Below are 21,658 nucleotides of genomic sequence, written 5' to 3'. Positions count from 1 at the left end.
CTAAAGTAAAACATATTTGGAATTGCTCGAGCATGATTTCACATCTCCTAAGCATAGTTTCAGTACTAACAAATAAAGGCCAGCTATTTTCAAGTCAACACCAAATAAAAGTTCAGAGGCAGGAGCACAAGCCCAAACTGCCCAGGCTGATGCTGGAGCACAAGCACAAACTTTGCAGACTGATGAGGGACCAGATTCTGATGAAGATGACGATCTGCCACCGCTAGAAGCAAATACAAACAGGAATAGAGTAATGGACCATATGAACTGTATTCTGACTCAGACAATAGTTCTGATTCCTTAACAAATTAGATAGTAACATGCAATTGATGTTGTGGTATACAGTAGTGTCTGTTTCCGAAACAAATCAGGCTCGGATGAAATATACTGTGACATGATTGTGAATGAACGGAAGCAGCAACAGACAAAAGAGCCGACCCCGTGAATGCTAAGCTAGTGCCATTTGTTTCAGCTATTGCAGGATCAGTGGACGGATGACCACCACCACTGACAAGAACAAAAGCAGAAAGCCAACAATGGCAACTCCAACTGTCTCACCTCTTGTTGAGGTCGATGCCGGCCTTGCGCGCTACGGCATCGAGGCCGTGCTTCTCGATGGTCTTGAGGGCCTTGGTGGAGCGCAGCTTGACGAAGCGCCTGCCGGCCTCCCACCACAGCTTCTTGTACTGCAGGTTCACAAACTGCAGGCGCGAGCAAGAGTGGCGGCGCCGAGGGGTCGAGGGAGTGGGATCTCCTCGTGACGGCGGTGCGGCAGCTCCTCGCGACGCGGCGGCGCGTGACGGGGGCGCGCCGGACCTCCTCGCGCAGCAGCTCGTCGGGGGTCCGGGGCGGGGGAGCTGCGTCGGGCACGGAATGGAGGGCGGGCCGGGCGGCATCGGGGTGGAGGGCGGAGGGCGGGCCGGGCGGCGCGCAGGTGGGGCGGCGGCGGAGGGGATGGGCGTGGAGGATGGAGGTGGCGGCGCCGTGGATGGCCTAGCTGCCGCCGGAATCGGACCCCCCCCCCCCCTCCGGTGGGATCCCTCGGGCACAGGGGGCGGCGGCGCCGGGGTGGAGAGAGGAGGGCGGGCGGCGGCGCAGGGGTGGAGAGCGGAGGGCGGGCGGCGTGCGCAGGGGGCGGCGGCGCCGGGGTGGAGAGCGGAGGGCGGGCCAGGGGCATGTTTCACGGGCGGCGCAGGGGTAGGTTTCACGGGCCATGTTTTATTCAATTTGGCAATTGGCCCATCACCACCGGCTGTAACGGGCCGGCGGTGAAAATAATTTCCATTTTCACTGCCGGCCCCAACGACTTTGGGCCGGCGGTAATGATTAACGGACCGGTGGTGAAAATAGCGGTAGTAAAAATAGTTTCTGTAGTAGTGCCCCCGCCCCGCCCCGCCGTTGAGGAGCTGCCCGCGTGCCCGCTCGAGGCCTGCAAACTGCAGGCCAGTAGCTTCACGGGCCGCTTTGCCGCCAAGCTGCACCAGAATTGTCGTTCGGTTGCTGCTCCACAGTGGTGGCAGACGGCGGCGGCGGTGGCTACTTCGCTGGGCAAGGAGTACCAACACCACAGCGGGGTGTTCGGGTGCTACGACTTGGAGATGAGCCGGCTGTTGCTGAGATCATCGAGGTGCTCTGGATTAGAATCGGCATGGGGCGCGGCCACTTCTGGCGATTCTTCGAGGGGGAACGACTCCATCATGCACCTCAACTACCCGCCCTACCAGCGCCCCTACGAGATGCTCGGCACCGACGCACGGCCTCCCGCGGGGCCATGACGGCCAGCGGCGCATGGCCTCATGGCTGCGTGGACAGGGCGATGCCGCTCGGCCTCATGGCACTACTACAAAAATGATTTGTAGCAACGCCTCATTTTCTTAGGGGCGGACCAAAAAGTCACATGTTCCTATAAATAGAGCGAGGGTACTGTAGAAATGGTCTGCCCCTAAAGATGGCATCTGTAGGGGCGGCTGACCCCCTCTGCCACCCCTAAAAATGGGTGCCATTTTTAGGGGCGGGTGGGAGGGTCAGCCGCCCCTACAAACAATCATTTTTAGGGACGGCTCACCCCCCCTCCCCCATCCGCCCCTGAAAATGCCCTCATTTTCAGGGGTGGCTGAGGGGGTGAGCCGCCCCTAAAAGTATCATTTGTAGGGGCGCCTCATCCGCCCACCCGCCCCTAAAAAGGTATATAAAAATCTGTGACCTTCTTCCTCCTCCCGACCCTCAATTATTGGCACGGGAGAGGTACTCCCCAAGATCGAAAAAAAGGAAAAAATGGGGGAGTTTTTCAACTCGATTTTCTTGAAGTTTGGGGCTCTAGGAGGTAAGTTGACGCTAATTTTTTATCATTCCTAAGCTCTTTTGTTAGATTTGTGGCTCAAATGGTGCTCTCTTTTCCTCTAACTAGCTCTAGATCTCCATGGTGTGGATTAGCCATTTGAGACACCATTTGCCTCAAACTTTTGGATGAAGTTTGTGCTATTTTAGATGGAGAACAAGATTATCTAATCATTAGTATTAGATCTACATATTTTAGCCTCATTTCTAAGTAAAGTACTCACTAGATCTATGGAGGAGAGAGAAGAAGATTTATTTTTTTCCTATTTTCACTCACATGCATGATAGATTTTTTTTGCAAGAAATTATGGTACAATAATATGTTTGGTTTCTATTTTCTTATTTAGTACTATCTAAATTACATTTTATTAATATCTACGCTTATAGATTAGTATGTATATTTGCAATGCCATTTATGGTTATTATACTTAGAGAAATGAATTTATGTTTTCCCTAATTATTTACGTAAGTAGTTTCTTTTTTTAATTCATTTAAATTATTTGTTACTGTTCAGAGATGGATACGACATGAATGTACACTGCAAAAAAGGACAGATGCCTATTTTCGTGAAGAGTTTAACAAATTCATTCAAGTTGCCGAGAACCACGCAAGAAATGAGAAGACACAGCTGATGCGTTGTCCATGCTTTGACTGCAAGAATTTGAGAGTATTCAGCAACCCAACTACAATCAGATCGCATGTGATAGTGAGGGGTTTTGTCAAGGACTACATGGTCTGGAAGCAACATGGCGAGACTGGTGCTCCACCTCCGGCGAATAATCCATTGAGTCAAATCGTAGAGGACGAAGATTTTGACAGAATGGTTAGTTCTTATTTTCATGATGGCGGAGATGATGATGGTGTTAGTGGATCCCATGGTGATGATGGTGATGCTGATGATGTTGGGGTTAGTGGATCTCATGGTGATGATGTCGAGTGTCCCATGGATAGTGATAGTAGTGATGATGAACTTGATGATGGTGATTTTCTCGGCCAGTTGTTGCGCCACACTAAAGCGGATGTATTGGTTGCTAGTGCCCGAGGGTTAGCAAACTTCGAGACAGTGAAAAAATCAGCTGAGGAACTTATTTATGACTACTCGAAGGGATGCCCGAAATATTGGACCGTGCTTCATTTCATACTTGAGCTGTTGACTCTGAAGGCTAAGCATAGTTGGTCAGATGATAGTTTCAATGATCTGCTGCGTATCCTGACTTGGTTACTTCCAAAGCCAAATAAAGTGTCAGCCAACACATACAGAGCAAAGAAGCTTGTCAGCCCGTTCATCATGGGTGTGGAAAGAATCCATGCGTGTCCTAACCATTGTATATTGTATCGTGGGGACACTTTTAAAGACCTGAAGAAATGCCATGTATGTTCCGCAAGTCGGTACAAAAACAATGCTGGATACTGTGGTGATGACAATCAAGATCCAACCAATATGAATAAGGGGAAGGGGAACGTGGCGAAGAATAATAGTGCTGCCTCCATTGAGCCAGATGACGCTACTTTAGGCATTTCTGAGAAGCAGAGCCGAATTCCCGCCATGGTTATATGGTACCTCCTAGTTTCCGATCGCCTTAGGTGTTTCTTCTCGAACCCAAAGGATGTTGAGCTGATGCGATGGTGGGATTCAGATAAGCGCAAAAAGGGTGACAGAAAACTTCGACATCCAGTTGATGCTCGGCAGTGGAAGGAATTCGATGACAAGTACTATCTGGAATTTGGGAATGACCCAAGAAATGTTCGGTTTGCACTGAGTACGGATGGAATGAATCTGTTTGGTGAAAGAAGTAGCACCCACAGCACATGGCCAGTGATACTGACGATGTACAACCTGCCTATATGGCTGTGCCAGAAGAGAAAGTATCTTTTGCTATCCGTGCTTATACAGGGTCCCAAGCATCCTGGCATCGATATAGACATTTTTCTTGAGCCTCTGATGCAAGAGATGGAAATTTTATGGAAAGAGGGTATCGATATATATGATGGTTTTGCACGGCAGCCCTTTAATCTTAGAGCTATTATATTCATCATTGTTCATGATTATCAGGCACTGTTTGTTCTGTCAGGACAGATCAAAGGTAGGACGGGATGCACAGTGTGCGTGGATGACACCGTATTGTCTTTTCTTGAGGGTTCTCGGAAGGTAGTTTACCTTGGATACAAACATTTCTTGGTTGAAGGGTATAGGTACCGAAGTAAGAAGTTCTATAATCATTTTGATGGCAACCCTGAATTCCGTTCTACTCCAGAATGACGAGACGGGCATTATGTTTTCAAAATGGTCCGAAAGGTCTAGGTCATTTATGGGAAGAAGAAGGAAGATGGGAAGAAGAGAAAGAGAGATAAGGCACCTATCGAAGGCGTACCATTCAAGAAACAGTCCATCTTTTACAAGTACTTGCCGTATTAGGCAGATCTTGAGGTCCGCCATGCAATCAATGGTATGCACCTCAAGAAGAATGTGTTTAGTAACACAATTGGGCTCCTTCTGGAGACATCAGCCAAAACAAAGGATACGTACAAGTCACGACAGGACTTGATAGCCATGAAGATAAGAAAAGACTTTCACCCTGTTGACAAAGGAAATGGTAGATATGAACTTCCCCCAGCTAGCTACAACTTGACACGTGATGAGAAGAAGGCGATGTGTGAGAGCTTAAGAGGGATCAGAGTCCCGAGTCGTTTCACATCCAACATAAGAAAACTAGTGTCGATGAAAGATTTGTCACTATGCGGCTATAACTGTCATTATTGTCATATGTTGCTTACGTTGTTCCTCCCCATTGCAATTAGAGCGATCAAGCGAGTATATGTAAGGATGGTAATCAGTCGGTTATGTTACTTCTTCAATAGGATTTCACAAAAGGTGATAGATGAAGATGAGTTGCAGGATCTCAAAGAATTCATTGGAAAAACTATGGCGCAGTTGGAGATGTGCTTCCCTCCGGGGTTTTTTGACATAACCGAACACCTAATGATTCACATGGTCGACCAGATATGGGCACTTGGTCCACTTTACCTTCATGAAATGTGGACGTATGAGCATTTTATGTCCATCCTCAACCGCTTCGTACTGAATCGTGCTCATCCTGAGGGGTCCATGATAGAGGGATACAGTACCAAGGAAGTCATCGAGTCTTGCCTAGGTTACCTAAAGGATAACATGTCCCATGGTTTGCCAATTTCACATTTTTTGGGGAGGTTGGAAGGTGTGGGCACGGTTGGGAGGAAAATCTTTATCGACAAAGATTTTAAAAGGTGTGCAACAAGCACATTATAGCATCTTGCAACACCTCACGATAATGACGCCTTTAGTCAATGAACACTTGAGCATGATTCGGGCAGAAAGTAACGGTCGCTCGGGGTATTGGATCATGAGAGAGCACAAGCGTTTACTGACTGCATGGTTGAAGGACCTACATCTACCAGATGGGGAGACCATGGAGGAACAAACAATCAAAAGATTGACAGCGGGTCCATCTATCCAAGTCACATCATGGCAAGGTTATGATATTAATGGATATTTATTCTATACTACCGTCAAGGATAAGAAGACCATGTCCCAGAACAATGGTGTTCGTATTGCGGCCTTAGACGAGAGAACAGGTGAAAATACAACATATTTTAGTATCATAGAAGATATATGGGAAGTGCACTATGGTTCCAATATAGAAATCCCAGTCTTTCGGTGTTGTTGGGTCAAACATCCGAAAGGTCTTCAGATGGACACATATGGACTCATAATTGTAGACCTCAACAATATTGGTTATAAAGACGACCAATGGGTACTTGCTTCACAGGTCGCACAGGTACTGTATGTAGCTGATCCTGCAAAGAAGACAAAACATGTTGTCGTCCCTGGAAAAAAAGATATCATAGGAGTTGAGGGTATCGAAGATGTGGAAGAGTATAATCAGTACGAGCAAATGAACCTCTTCACAGACCTACCACAAGAGATGAAAATTATAGAAGCAGGAATCAAAAAAGATGAGAAGCCATGGGCACGCAAAGATGGTGAATCGAGAATTGCTACGGCTTAAATACATCCTGAATTCATGTATTCAGAAATGTTATGCAAAGATGTATTCTGAATTCTAAATATGAGTTCTATTAATTTTGCAATGTGATATATTATGGTTTTTATAATTTTATTCATTATAATCATTCCATTGTAATTTTGATATTTTCACTACGTTACACATATCACAATATGGCTAGGGTAAAATTTTCAGAATTTTATCAACTGTTTTCCTATTTCTCTTAATTAAACAAATTTTCTGAGGGCTGGGCCGGCCCCCACCCGCCCCTACAAATTTATTTGTACGGGCGGGTGGGGGCCAGCCCGCCCCTACAAATATTTTTCAAAATTCCCCCAAAAATTTGTTTAATTCAAATAGAGTTGTACAACAATTCAAAAAAAGGTGTAATTTGCACCATAAGCAATTTATGACCTATAGAACTGGTGAATAATATTAAAAATATAATTCAACATGTTTTGTGTTAAGGACTGTTCAAAACATAAAGTTAGTCTTAAGTGGCATGAGATAGTAGTGGGACACATGACTACATTATAGTGTCAAGAATTTTATTCATTATAATCATTGCAATGTGATTTTGATATTTTTCCTACGTTACACATATCACAATATGGCTAGGGTAAAATTTTCAAATTTTATCATCTATTTTCCTATTTCTCTGAATTAAACAAATTTTCTGTGAAATTGTAGAAAAATATTTGTAGGGGCGGGTGGGAGGCCGACCCACAACTACAAATTTATTTGTAGGGGCGGGTATGGGGGCCGGCCCGCCCCTATAAATATTTTTTAAAATTCCCCCAAAACTTTGTTTAATTCAAATAGAGCTGCAAAACAATTCAAAAAAAACGTGTAATTTGCACCATTAGCAATTTATGACCTATAGAACTGGTGAATAATATTAAAAATATAATTCAACATGTTCTGTGTTAAGGAGTGTTCAAAACACAAATTTAGTCTTAAGTGGCATGAGATAGTAGTGGGACACATGACTACATTATAGTGTCAAGAATTTTATTCATTATAATCATTGCAATGTGATTTTGATATTTTTCCTACGTTACACATATCACAATATGGCTAGGGTAAAATTTTCAAAATTTTATCAACTGTTTTCCTATTTCTCTGAATTAAACAAAATTTCTGTGGAATTATAAAAAAAATTGTAGGGGCGGGTGGGAGGCCGACCCGCCACTACAAATTTATTTGTAGGGGTGGGTGGGGGGCCGGCCCGCCCCTACAAATATTTTTCAAAATTCCCTCGAAAATTCATTTAATGCAAATAGAGCTGCAAAACAATTCAAAAAAACGTGTAATTTGCACCATAAGCAATTTATGACCTATAGAATTTGTGAATAATATTAAAAATATAATTCAACATGTTCTGTGTTAAGGAGTGTTCAAAACACAAAGTTAGTCTTAAGTGGCATGAGATAGTAGTGGGACACATGACTACATTATAGTGTCAAGAATTTTATTCATTACAATCATTGCAATGTGATTTTGATATTTTTTTCAACGTTACACATATCACAATATGGCTAGGGTAAAATTTTCAAAATTTTATCAACTGTTTTCCTATTTCTCTGAATTAAACAAATTTTCTGTGCAATTATAAAAAATATTTGTAGGGGCGGGCGGGAGGCCAACCCACCACTACAAATTTATTTGTAGGGGTGGGTGGGGGGCCGGCCCGCCCTTACAAATATTTTTCAAAATTCTCTCGAAAATTCGTTTAATTCAAATAGAGCTGCAAAACAATTCAAAAAAAACGTGTAATTTGCACCATAAGCAATTTATGACCTATAGAACTGGTAAATAATATTAAAAATATAATTGAACATATTTGTGTTAAGGAGTGTTCAAAACACAAAGTTAGCCTAAGTGGCATGAGATAGTAGTGGGACACATGACTACATTATAGTGTCAAGAATTTTATTCATTATAGTCATTGCAATGTGATTTTGATATTTTTTTCTACGCTACACATATCAAAATATGGCTTTGGTAAAATTTTTAGAATTTTATCAACTGTTTTTCGATTTCTCTGAATTAAAAGAATTTTCTGCGGAATTGTAAAAACGATTTGTAGGAGCGGGTGGGGAGCCGGCCCACCCCTACAAATCGGCTTCCTATATATACCAACACTTGGAAAGAAATTTTAGTTTCTTGGGCGCGAGTTCAAACAGATGGCGTCAGGATACCAAAATTTCGACATTGCCACCTCCACCGCCGCCCCCGCAGCTCCGCGCCCGCGCCGCCAACCCGCACCGGACCGCCGCTCCTCCGCCCCGGCCGACGCCCTGGACCCACCCCGAGCTCACTCCGGTGCCGCGGACCTGCCTCGGCCTCCGCCCGGGACCGCTCCATGCCCGGATCCGCCGCTGTCGCGCCCTCTGGCACTCCGGACTGGCCTCCGCTCCTCGTCCGCCTCCACCACCGACCCCAGCCTGCGCTCCGGCCACCCGGACCATCCCCGAGCTCGCTCCCACTCCGGTACGCCCCTGCTCGTCATCCTCAAGCACCTACCCTTCCTCCCCCTACCCTTCCCCATCCCATACCGCCGGCCAGCGGCCGACCGGCCATGCCACGGCCGTCACGCGCTTCCTCCCCACGCGCGCAGCCTCGCCGGGCTACCCCGGCAACGGGAAAGCCAGGCTGCTGCGGCACCAAGCCGCCATGGCGCCACGATTTGGCCAAGCCGGGTGGCCTCCCACTGACATGTGGGGCCCAACTGTCAGCCCGGGTTAGGGTTACGGTTAGGGTTAGAATTATTTTCTAATTTTTATTTGTAATGTATGTTTCCTATTCAAATGATTTCTAATATATTTAGTTAGTTAGAAAGTATTTCATATATACTTAGTTTGCAAATGATGTTTATTTGGTTTGCAAATAATTGTAATTGAAATGTGGAATTGTGCATGAAAGAGTTCGCAATGTCTTCATTCTATATATTGAATGTAAATTGAATGTATATTTTTATTTATTTTGTAGTATTGAATGTAGCATTTTATATAGTTTTCGAGACCCTGTAATGTTGTATATATAGAATGTGTATTTCTAATTTATTTTATAGTATTAGTTAATTATAAATAGAATGTGAATGTGAGTACATGAATTATTGTCTCCATTATTTATTCATAAAAAAGTGTATATTCCAAATGTGAATGCAACAATTGCAGCATTTCTATTCCAAATAAGTGTATATTAAATGTGAATTGTTCATAATCCGTGTAGAAGTCATAGATGGATCCTCTGCCGTCATCTTCCCCATGAAGGGATGCCAAACTGCAAGACGAGCTTCAACAAATTGCATCCCAGATGGAGTTGGAGACCCAAGCCGACGTCGATGTCCAATCCGCGACGGACGAGTCTGAAAGTAGGGACGAGGATGTCCCTAGGGTTGGACAAGGGGCTTGGGTGGACGGCAGGTGGCAGGTGGCAGGATCCCCTAGATCCACACCCGTTTCCGCAAAGAGAAAGCCGTTCAATGGATGCGCTTGATCTGGATTACGAACCGAAACAACGTCAGGTAATGAATGAACGATTAATTACAACGAAGCATTCCATACGTTTTCATAGATTGCGCATTAGGACTTGATGAATCGTATTATCCATGTAGGCATCGAATGGCCGGGGTAAGAACCGACACGGACCCCCAAACCCCACAGAGGAAGACAATGAAAGCTCGGGACCCAATCCTGCAAGTACAACTTCCATTGAACAAAACAAAAGGAAATGGGGTCATCGAGGAAGAAACCAATACTCCGAAGGACAATTTACTATTAATGCAATTAGCACGGCAGGAGAGCGCATAGATCCTCAACAAATTGTACCAAGGTTTCGGAATGCTATCAGTGCAATAATAAGAACAAAGATGGTTTTGGATCCGATGATCCCCAGTTGGCCCCTATTTCCTGAGGGGAGAAAAGAAGTGATGTGGCAATTGTTGAGCAGAACATTTATTGTGCCTAGAGGAACTAGAGAACATGTAAAGCATTATTCTCTGAAGATGCTGGGTGAAACTTTCCGCTGGTGAAAGAGCAAACTGAATACACGGTATGTCCAGAAGGGTCGAACGCCATTTGCGAATTACGGGGACATCACACCAGCACAATGGGAAGAGTTTGTTCGACAGAAGACCACTGAAGACAGAGGCGGAGCCACCCATACCGCACAGTGGGGCAGCTGCCCCAGCTATCCTGCTGTGCTAGCTGTCCTACCCCTCTGGCCATCCACACCCCCACTCCCAATGTCCCAAGTGCAATTTGGTGACCATAGAATTGTCTGCGGCTACGTCTGGACGTCAGCATAGCCGATCGGAGAAGATAATAATTAGCAGGTATGTGTCAGCCCATTAGCCATTAGGTGGCCTAGCCCAAACCATACATTTTAGTTTTTCCAATGGCTAGGCAGGTAACCCAATGTGTCCAAGACTGGGTTGTCAACTATATTCCTCATCTATCATATGATTGTGCTTTGGGGCTGCGCATTGCATTAATAATGCACTGCACCACCACGAAGAGCACACTCAACTATTCATGGCACAAGGCATATGCATGTTAATTTTCTCGAGCATATCAATGCCTTATGCCCTAGCAAACTAATGTTACTATAGGGCGTACTCATTGAAATTATCTATATGTTTCTATTATCATCGATGGGACGATGATGGTTTTCATTCTGGATCCTGCCCCAGCTAAAATTCCTGGCTAGCTCCGCCACTGACTGAAGAAGCTCTAGCCCTAAGCCAGAAGCAAACTGAACTAGCAAAGAGCAACATACATAAGGTCCGTCTTGGACCAGGTGGGTACCAAAGGAAGATCGATGGGTGGCAGTGTGAAAGAGAGGCGCCAATAGCCGCCAGACCGACCCTTATGAAGCAAGGATTGGACGCCCTAAGCCAGCCCGGCCCTTATGAAGGATTGGACGACCGTGGATGGCAGTGGCTTGAAGCAAGGAAGCCAAAGATAGTTGAAGGGAAACCAAAATTTGATCGACCCGAGACCGAAGCGGTGGCAGAAAGAATGTTACAACTTGTCGAGCTTCAGAAAAAAGGTCAGTTCAAAGCCAATAGGGAGAAAGATGTGCTCAGTATGGCCATTGGGTCCAAAGAGCATGGAGGCCGTGTTAGACTTATGTCCTCTAAGTTGAGCATCTAGGATGGGTTCGAGAAGGACCGGGCTAGGTACAGGAGCCATGACCGATATAAAGAAGAAATCGTTGCTGCTGTAGAGAATGCAATGGAAGCAAGGTTCAAGAATTTATTTTATGCAACACTTGCGGAGCAGCAGCAGTCAGGGCGACTAATGTTCCCAGTCTCACAAGTGGTGGGGCTTCAACAGATGGTGGTCATGCCCCCTCCGGTACACGGCCAAGCGAGTTCGGCATGTGCACAGAGTAGTGTCGCCTCGACCACAGCTCAGCAATACCCGGTGGATACCATAATGAGTACTACTCCTTGCTTGTTGCTCTATCCTGTTGGCAAAGCTGGAAAGACAAAGGAAGTAGCCAAGGCTCAGGTGCATCTGGCTAGGGGTTTATTCGAGGGAAAATCGATCCCCATCGGATATGCATGCGTACAAGTAGAGCAACTCTTAAAATCAAGCTATGAGGATAACGAGATAGATTTTCCCACTGCAGATGGAAAGAGTTGCCTTGGAGAATGTGTCGGTACCACCATTCTATGGTATAAATGAGATATCTTATTGGTTGGTCAAGTACCTTTGGCTACTCAGGCCCTGCCATCACCACAACCACGAGAGGCATCGCCAGCTACTCCATTTTCACGAGAGGTATTGTCACCTCAGGCTCCGCCATCACCAGCGGCTCTAGTATCACGAGAGCCATCACCACCACTACAAGAACCACCTCGAACATCACCACCACCATGAACATCTCACGAGAGCTGGATCCGCCATCACCAACACCACGACAGCCATCCCCACAGGCCCCCGTATCACCACCACCACGAGAGCCATCCCCACAGGCTCCCATATCACCACCAGCAACACGAGAGCCATCCCCACAGGGCTCGGTATCAGCACGGGCTCCACCAACAACCCGATCACAAGAGCATACTCCACCAGCCCCACTTCGATGACACGATCAGTACTGCCTCGAATGCTGCGGCTTTACCAAAAGGACAAGGAAGGGTCAGAAATTGTGAATAGATGGCATGCCGCAAACAAGAAGTCTGATGAAAGTGTTAAGAAGGCTAAGTCTAAGGATAATCCACAAAATTCTAGTGCCAGCAGACGGTCGGGCTTTTCTACACCCCGTACTGACACCGACTTCCAAAAGTCAATTGGGGTTGATGACATTTTAGACTTGGACGATGCTCCTATAAAATTTGAGTACGGAAAAGACTTGCTACCAGGCTTGGCACTAGCAGATTGTCCTCCTTTTATGAGAAGGCTTCATAATTGGTACAAGAGGGCATGTAGACTTGGACTCAGAACCATACATGCCCCGCACCATCCGGATGTATTCGGAACTAAGGGGCCTGAAATCTTTGATATCACGTTCGATTTTGAAGACATCCAGCAAATGTTCCGCCTCAAAGAACTTGGCATTGAAATGATTCGACTCTGGTGCATTTAAGTGCTCATGATACTAATTCATTTTATATTACGGCATAAAATATTATATTATATGCATAAATATGTAATTGTCATCCATTATATTCTACAAGATGCAAACATTTGATGGTATTATTTTAAAAAAGAAGGTCCGATATCTTGACCCCGCAGCGATTTGCGAGGCCAAGCACGCATCGCCAAAATGGATGAACAATGATGATGACCACCTAAAGTCATTTGAAACAAAGAAGGCAAAACAAAAGGAACGAAAAAGATTTCATCAAGAGACCTTCACAAATGTTGCGGCCTACATATCGCTTATGATGTCACGATGGGAAGACATGGATGTCATATTTGCGCCATACCACATCCAGTAAGTCTAATATTAATCATTTCATAATAAACCATTGCTCCGATCCATGCCTCCAAAATGTACGTAATAATTTTTTTAGAAATCACTGGATTGCGTTCCAACTACAACCAAAGCTCGGAAGAATTCTCCTATTGGACTTGTTGGATTTGCCAACCAAGAGATACCAAGAATTCATAGATATACTACAATTGTGAGTGAATTTCTTATCTTCCCTAAGCATGTCATGCTTATTTCTCTAGAGAACTATATATATATATATATATATATATATATATATATATATATATATATATATATATATATATATATATATTAACTTTCAATTTCTTTCATTTTAAAACAGGGCTTACAAGTACTACATTCGTAAAGGAGGAGCTCATCCCGCAGACAAACCAAATGAAATGACTCTGCGCGCAAGGTTCCCGTGCCACAAGCAACCCACAGACTCCGTGTACTGTGGGTACTACATGTGCGAGCATTTAAGGGTGCAAGGGAGATATACTACGGACCCCGAACGTGTAAGAGGCTACTCTCTTTATTACGGATATATGCATGTCTACTCTATTTTTTACTGTAACCAGCACTTGCTTAATTTTACAATGAATTCAATAACTGCAAATTCACTCTGTGTGACACGATGATTATCTCCATGAGAAATAACTTTTAAATGTAGTCGACGATTTGTCCCGTTTCATTTTGCATGAAGTGGTCAACGTGAGGGGCAAATTTTTTTCACGAAGCACAAGATTTGGCAACGGATGACAAATACATTGGGCTTCGTGAATGACACAACCAACAGCACTGTGCTGCCACTAGTAGCGGTCCTAGGGAGGATTAGTGAAAAACATTTATTCAATATACTCTTCAATGATGTATTGTAATGATGTTTGCTTTTCATATAATTTAATTTTGTATGTGTAAGAATTTTTAGTTACCGAACATATTCCAAGTCTCTTTCACCAACTATTATCGATACTTTAATGATCAAAATCGATGGGAATGCAAATTGCAAAAAAAATGCGGGAAACGTTATCGAAAGTTTCAAAATCGAATCTAGGCGGGCGGGCAAAACTTTTTAGGGGTGGGTGAGGTGGTGCCCCGACCCTGGAAATAGAATTTCAGGGGCGGGCGACCCCCAGTCTGCCCCTGGAAATATATTTGCAGGGGCGGGTCGTGGGGTGACCCGCTCCTGGAAATGCATTTTCAGGGGCGGGCGACGGCGTGACCCGCCACTGAAAATTCATTTTCAGGGGCGGTTGAGGGGGTGGCCCGCCCCAAGAAATCTATTTTTAGGGGGGTTTCACTACCCACCCCTGCAAATAGATATTTTTAGCAGCGAGAACTAGCAACGGGCGCGCTACCCGCCCCAAAAAAATATGTTTTTACCCGCCCCAACAAATTCTTTTCGTAGTAGTGTGGCTGCGTGGAGCAGAGGAGGGAGTAGGCGAAGAGATGAGGGAGAAGGGTGGTCGGGCCACAGGGGCAAAATCATATTTTCACAGGACATTTAACAGTTCTTGGATCAAAAATCTAACAGTGTCATATATGGAACATAACTTTTTTGTGGGCCAAGAAAGGAACCGGTAGTTTTTCCGGTGTCAAAATAAGAAACTTCCTCTAATGGATGTTAATTCCATCGTCTATCTTACAAGTTCAGTCACGGATCTAAATTTGACTTGTAAATTTATCTATTTATATAAATTTTTATAGAAAAGATGAGAAGTCAAATAAACGGGAAAAATCACTGGTATCATATTTTTAAAAATGGAGGTAGTAGTTCAAACAGTTTATATATTGTCAACTGCAAATGACTACTTCATTCAGCTAGTTCCTGTTGGCCGATAAGTGCAAAACTCACATGACAAGAAAACGGATTATCACGAACGGATACAGTAAGACCAGAAATGTTTCTAAAAATCACATGATTTTATCGTTGAATATTTTTATATCATCACATCATATGCATATGCAGCTGACACAATGTATTCGTTTCGACCCGGTAAACAAACCGATCATACAGGCAGAGCATGCTAGCTAGAGCTAGCTAGTACGGGCTCTGGCCGACGACGTTGCCCGGCGGGTTGTAGTTGCAGGTGATGAAGACGCCGCCGCCGTTGTCGCAGACGACGCGGGCGCAGCCGACGGCGGTGGAGTCGCGCCACACCACCTGCGTGTAGTGGCCGCACGACCGGCCCTCCGGCGCCGAGCAGCTGTTGCTGCCGTGGTCGTACCACCGCTTCTCGGCCACCCACGACGCCACGGCGTCGGACGCCGACCAGCCGGCGCCGCCGCCGGAGCCCCAGAAGATATTCTCGCCGTAGGGCCCGCCGGAGTGCACCAGCGCGCAGTCTCCCCGCCGCCGCGCCGCGTAGCTCCGCGCGTACGCCGCCACGGTGTCGTCCCAAGACACGGCGCCCACGCCGACGTCGGACCGCGCCGTGTTGTGCGGGTCCACGAAGTCCTGCGGCGAGTCCTGCGCCGCGCACGGCGCGGCGAGCATGGCTGCAGCCGCCGCGAAAGCCGCCAGGGCTAGGCACGCCCGCTTCGACGCCATTGCGGATTAGCTTATGAAATTGAAGCTCCCGTACGTGACTAGATAGAGCTAGCTTGTTGCCGTTGTGATCGATCGATGCGCATGAGCTGAGGCGAGTAGCCGGGGTACTTATAGTGCCAAGAAAGGAGGAGATCTCCTGTTTATGATGGTTTTTATAAATGTCACCGAAAATCCATCATAGATTAAAAAATTTCTTGTTGTATGACACCAAGCTACTATTATAGCTGGTAAAAGAAACAATGCTGGTCCATAGACCATAGTCAATGATGGAGTTTAAAAGATTTCCAAGAGGGGAAAGAATTCCATGGAGGCGATCGCCTTTCGTTTCGATAGAATCGGCGGGATTAATTTGGATTAACTTGACGACTTTGGAAGGATTATTACTTTACCTAGTCTCGGCCAGCTGGCCATGACTGATCCATGCGCGCCATTGTTCGTGCTTGGCCTAACAGATTATATGTTGGGGTTCCATAAGATTACCAAGAGTAGACAATATAATACGACATCGTCGAGGTAAAGTATATATATGGCCCAAATAAATGAATTTTAATTAGTTAAAATATTTTTTCAAATTATTAAAATAATATGAAAATGTAATAAAATTTATTTATTTAAATAAATTTTATTGATGCTTTGAAGGTTGAAATTAATTAAACGATGGAGAACGAATGAAGGTGTATTTGTAGAACTTGCACGTGGTGTGCAAATTAAAATTATGAGCAAATCGTCTATCACTAAAAGAATATCACCGGTTAAATTCTGAAGTAAATCTGACTGTGTGCCCAAATTTTTGGAAAGAATCAAAGAAAGTAGACTTTTGTTTGAACTAGCCACTAAGATTATATATGAATGGGAGATGACTACATTTCCAACTGCCCATATATGATCCGACGAACTAACGAAGTTATTACTCGTGTACCAATGGGAAACGGAGGACGGTTAGGCGTGTTGGATGCAGATCAGCGGATGCAATGCTGTAAGAGAACCAAAAAAAAAAAACTCGTCACGATTGCCTTGATTACGAACGTTAATGAGTTGGCAATTGCTTACGTTTAGCCTTTAACCGTCCCGTGACACACGTCTTGCTCGGTTTTGACGAAACTTTGCGTGCCCAAAATTGATCACAAACTTGCATGCGTATACATGCAACTACTGGCAATGCCAAGATTAAATGGTTAAAGAGTTCAAGTACACCTCTCAACAAGTTTCTGCTGAATAATCTCGATTTGGGTCCCTTTCGCCATCCCTCAATGCAACCCCAAGGGTTTCTGGATAATTCCAAATCTCGTGATGGTTACAATTGACATGTGTATGTACAAAATAAAGCTCGATTGCACATCTCGTGAACAAGATATCGTCGACATGTGAAGGGGACATGCATGCATGCTTCTCTCTTCCTTTCTCATCAATCAAAAGTAAGTTTTTTTTAAAAAATAATTCCCCAGAAAATTTCAAAGTAAGAATATACACTACTCTAGCTCAAAAGTCTTAGCAGCCTGCTGATTTTCGCGTGCACGTGGTGCTGCTTACAAGCACTGCATTCGGCTGGTCTCCAGCCCTCCAGCGCTACAGTATTTCCCTCTCACGTCGCTCCAACTCCAGACTCCAGCCACCAGCCAGGTAATAGTATTTTTCTCTCACACCACACCAGCTCCACCCTCCAGCTCCAGCCTGCCGAACGCAGTGAAGTTACGATCCATTATAGACTAGTGTCGTATGATTTACCACACAGCATTCGATCAGCTAGCACTGCATAGTGCATAGGCTTCTCTTGTTGATGTTTGGTCACGGTTATTGTTATTGACCATTAACTCTCTTTTTTTTTTGGAAAAAATAATGACCATTAACTGGGCCTCGACTAGAGATCTCTTCAATTGGTTTCGGTTAAACTTAAAAGCAGTTCGGGACTTACAGGCCGTATCAGTGTATCGCCGTGGAACAAACGGGCCGCAACCAAGCTCAGGTCTTGTTTGTTTTTTTTTCAGTTTAAATCATAAATTCTATCGCATCGTATGTTTAAATATTAATTAAGAGTATCAAATATAGATTTATTACAAAACTGATTTCATAAGTCGTGACTTAATCACGGGATGAATATATTTTAAACTTAATTAGTCTATAATTTGACAACTAATTGCTATAGTAATCATCCACTAATCGTGTATTAATTATACTTATAGATTCGTCTAGAGTTCTAATTACAACTTATAAAATTAATTTTATATTAAATTAATATTTAAATATTCAAATTGTGATCGAGACACCTCAGCACCGCGCAAGAAAGGCCCGCATAGCCCACTAAACGAATCCCAAAACGGTGGGCTGCAACCGGCATGCAGGCCCACTTGAACATGGGCCCATGGATGATCCGTTCTACCCCACCGGCCCAAGGATTTGTTCTTCTGGGCCCACCTGCAGCCTCAGCCCCTTCACTCTCTCCGACACGCAGGCTCGTCTCCCGTCTCGCCGGCGTCACGGCAGCTCCAGATCCCCAATCCAGTGCGCACGGCGGCGAAGCCATGGCCAGCCGCCGCGACGGCGAGCACCAGGAGAGCCCGTGGAGACCTGGGGCGCCGGGGGCGGAGGGGGACTCTGGCTCCTCCCCCTCCGCCATCATCCTCTTCGCGCTCGTCGGCGCCACGGCCACCACCGCCGCCGTAAGTCTGCTGCTCCCCGCGCCCAGCCTCTCCCTCGCCCCGGATTCGTGGATGCATTCATCGAGCCTCGGCGGCGGCCGATCCTGATCGATGTGTGAATCCTCCTAGGCCTCGTAAGGCCACTTCGCCGTGTCTCTGTACCGTGGTTGCGCGGAACCATTCTTCTGAGATGTTCATCCACTTGAGCTGTTTTTACCTGTTCATTTTCCGTGTGCAATTATACATTATGATTGGTTTCCCTGCGAATTTGTAGGTCGGCCAGCTGCGCCGGACGGTCAGATGGTTCTACACTCAGGTACAAAAAAAAAATCGTGTCATTTCTAGAATTCCTTGCCTTGAAGGTGTTTTAGGGAAAATTTTAAAAAAATATTTTTCCTTTGATTGAAGCTTAGTAGGTCGGAACCATATGTGTACTGGGAGGATATACCTCAAACTCGGAGGCCAAATCGGTCTGGTGAAGCCTGGGAACAATATTACCAGAGGATGCGCGAAAGGAGCGAGGATCAAAGGGAAAGAGTGGTCAGTTCCCTTCTCACATACAAGAGATAAGAAATGCATTTTAGACATTTGTATACTGAAAGTGATGCTACTAGACTATTCATTGTGCAGTCCAGCTTCTTAACTTAGAGATGAACTTGCCAAAAAAACATCAATTTGTTTGGCTTATATTATTGACTCAGTAAAATATAGTTATAAAGCAGCCAACATCATCGATGATATATGTTGTCTGGTGGAAAGCAAGAGTAAATCTCCCTGAGTTCTTTTTCTACCCTATTCAGAATTATGTCAGTACAATTTCGATATGAGAATATGTGCTTGAGAAATCTCAAGTAAAGAACCATCTTACAAATTGGTCACTATGTTACTCATATGTTTTTCATCGTATTTGCATACTGATGATTTGTTTCAACTAATCCTCAGCCAACAGTAGTGATTTCTGTAGGAACGCATACGTCGCATGCAAGATGTATTTAAAAAGGAGAGAAGTAAATGTCGGGACTATCGAACTTGGGAAAGCCACAATCCCAACTATTATCAACATAGTCAAAGAGAAGAGTGGTACTGGGATGCAGAAGCATTTTATGCCAATCAAAGGACAAATTTCAGGTCGATGCCCAGGGAAACTATGAGTTACACAATGTCACGTCACTATTCTATTTTGGGTCTTGACAGGTATGTAGTAACGCCCATTCATGTCAATAAACATTCCATTTATTTCTGAGCTGCACGTGATGCTTGCCTCGTTTGTTGTCAACCAATATCATTCTTGCCCCCCTTATCCATCTGTTTTATCAATAGCAGTCAAGCATGTTAGCAAAGAAGCACTGGCATCCACTTACATGTGGCCATGCGCTGATGCCGTTTTTAGTAACTTTGTACCTTATGATTGCACTAGGCTAAACATAAAGAGTCACCCTGCTTTGTAGAGATAATTAACCAACTGTTCTGAGTCTTTTCACATAAATAATGTAGATGTAGGTGTAGTATTACAAATTTGTACTCAATATCTATAATTTTCGTTTGGCATATATATGTGACATTTGAAACATTCTACTTCAGCCATGGGCCTTATGGGCCAAATATATAGAGACCATGTACTAATATGTTTACTATTACTGTAAGTACTTAACAGTAGAGAATAGATATGCTAAGTAAATGATATCATGATGATTGCCCAATGGAAGTTGTTTCTTTTCATTTCACAGGTCAAGATCAGAGCCATTTTCAGATGCTGAAATCAAGGTGCCTTCTTGTACCTGGTTATTTTGTGTCTGATGAATATGATAGCTACAATGAGTGCAATGTGTTATGTTATAGTCTGTTGTACAGACTCCAGTTTTCTGTTGGGTTGGGCCAGCTCCAAACAGAGAGTTCAAAGACACACGTTTTAAAGAATTTTTTTACAGAACTTATTAAGTTACTCTCTGCAATGCTGAAATGGTAGCTATGAGCTAGATGAGTTAGGGAGAGGTGTTCAACTAAATATGTTTTAGGCATTTAAAAATTTGAGACTCACTCATCAGCACTTTTTTATGTGCTGGATCACTAAATTAGTAGAATAAATTTTGTACCTTGTAGCCAGGAATAGATAAGTCAAGTGAGCAAAGCAAGGCATGGCTGCACAAGGAGACATTCTTCTGCCTAAATTCTTGATTGTCCCCATTAGTCGGCTGAAAATTGGGGTGGCATGTGTTTTATATTTTCTTTCATGTCTGATAGCTAAAGCGTTCTTGTAATCATCTATCTGATTTTCTTACTTGCTTTATGGCTCCTGCATTTCAGAATGCTTTCAGAAGAAAAGCAATGGAGTATCATCCAGACCAAAACCAAAACAACAAAGGTAAATGCTGTTTCTTGTTTCTTCCCAGCCCCTTTATGTAAATCTGACATATGTATATCATGTAAATCTGTGCTCAATAGCTGCCTCTTTTTTTTTTCTTTTTTGCAGAGGTCGCTGAGGCAAAATTCAAAGAGGTTATGGATTCTTACGAAGCAATAAAATTAGAACGGCAAAATGGAAGCTGCTGATTGCATCTAAAGTTTTGTGGGCTGGAGGGAGGGAACACTGTATATATGTCATTTGACGCGAGACAACCAATATCAAGACTATAAACCATATGCCTCAGACAAGCTGATGCAAGCATTGTTGTTTTACTTGATAATCACTAATAAAACCATGTAGAATAGATTGGTTCCCACTGGTATAAGACACAACTTCAGTGTGGCGCTCAACAGGATGAGTGACTTTGCTGACATTTTTTTTCTCTTTATTCATGTTCTGGTTCCTGGTTGCAATATGTATCAATAAGATTATACTGGCCATTTGTTATTGCTTGGCACAATCTGTCTCAATTGCCATGATGCTTGACGACTCGAATTTATCGACATGACAGGAAGGGTCAAGGAGAACCTATCCATCCATGGTCACTATTTCAGACACTACAGGGTTTCAGACAAGAAAGCAACCCTTAGTCACGATTGCTGCGGAACAGCTTAATTTACTTAAATTTGTTGAGTTATGGTACTACATGGACCGTCTTTGATAGGCTGATAGGATGCATTGCACTTCAATTTTGTGCTATGGACAAATGGAAAATACAAGTGCCTCAACGGTA

The 21,658-nt window shown here is 44.3% G+C and overlaps 3 protein-coding genes across 3 annotated transcripts; 2 read left to right on the top strand and 1 right to left on the bottom strand.

The window, feature by feature from the left end:
* The first annotated feature begins 3,067 nt into the window (after positions 1 to 3,067).
* On the top strand, positions 3,068 to 4,597 carry LOC120659553. Its single transcript, XM_039937734.1, has one exon. The coding sequence runs from the start codon at positions 3,068 to 3,070 to the stop codon at positions 4,595 to 4,597; it is 1,530 nt and encodes a 509-aa protein (XP_039793668.1).
* Positions 4,598 to 15,325: 10,728 nt separating this feature from the next.
* LOC120695838 (pathogenesis-related protein 1-like) lies at positions 15,326 to 15,978 on the bottom strand. The gene has a single exon (XM_039979063.1). It carries the CDS (start codon positions 15,883 to 15,885, stop codon positions 15,376 to 15,378), a length of 510 nt encoding a protein of 169 aa, XP_039834997.1. The 5' UTR covers positions 15,886 to 15,978; the 3' UTR covers positions 15,326 to 15,375.
* A 2,342-nt stretch (positions 15,979 to 18,320) lies between these two features.
* LOC120661173 lies at positions 18,321 to 21,404 on the top strand. The gene is made up of 7 exons (XM_039939908.1): positions 18,321 to 18,542; positions 18,796 to 18,837; positions 18,930 to 19,061; positions 19,486 to 19,715; positions 20,249 to 20,285; positions 20,826 to 20,883; positions 20,992 to 21,404. The coding sequence occupies exons 1-7, from the start codon at positions 18,405 to 18,407 to the stop codon at positions 21,069 to 21,071; spliced, it is 717 nt and encodes a 238-aa protein (XP_039795842.1). The 5' UTR covers positions 18,321 to 18,404; the 3' UTR covers positions 21,072 to 21,404.
* The last annotated feature ends 254 nt before the right edge of the window (positions 21,405 to 21,658 follow it).

This window comes from Panicum virgatum, chromosome 2K (assembly GCF_016808335.1).
Source record: "Panicum virgatum strain AP13 chromosome 2K, P.virgatum_v5, whole genome shotgun sequence".
In the NCBI taxonomy this organism is placed as follows: Eukaryota; Viridiplantae; Streptophyta; class Magnoliopsida; order Poales; family Poaceae; genus Panicum; species Panicum virgatum.
Note: the sequence above shows the minus strand (reverse complement) of the source record. Positions and strands in the feature narration are given on the sequence as shown.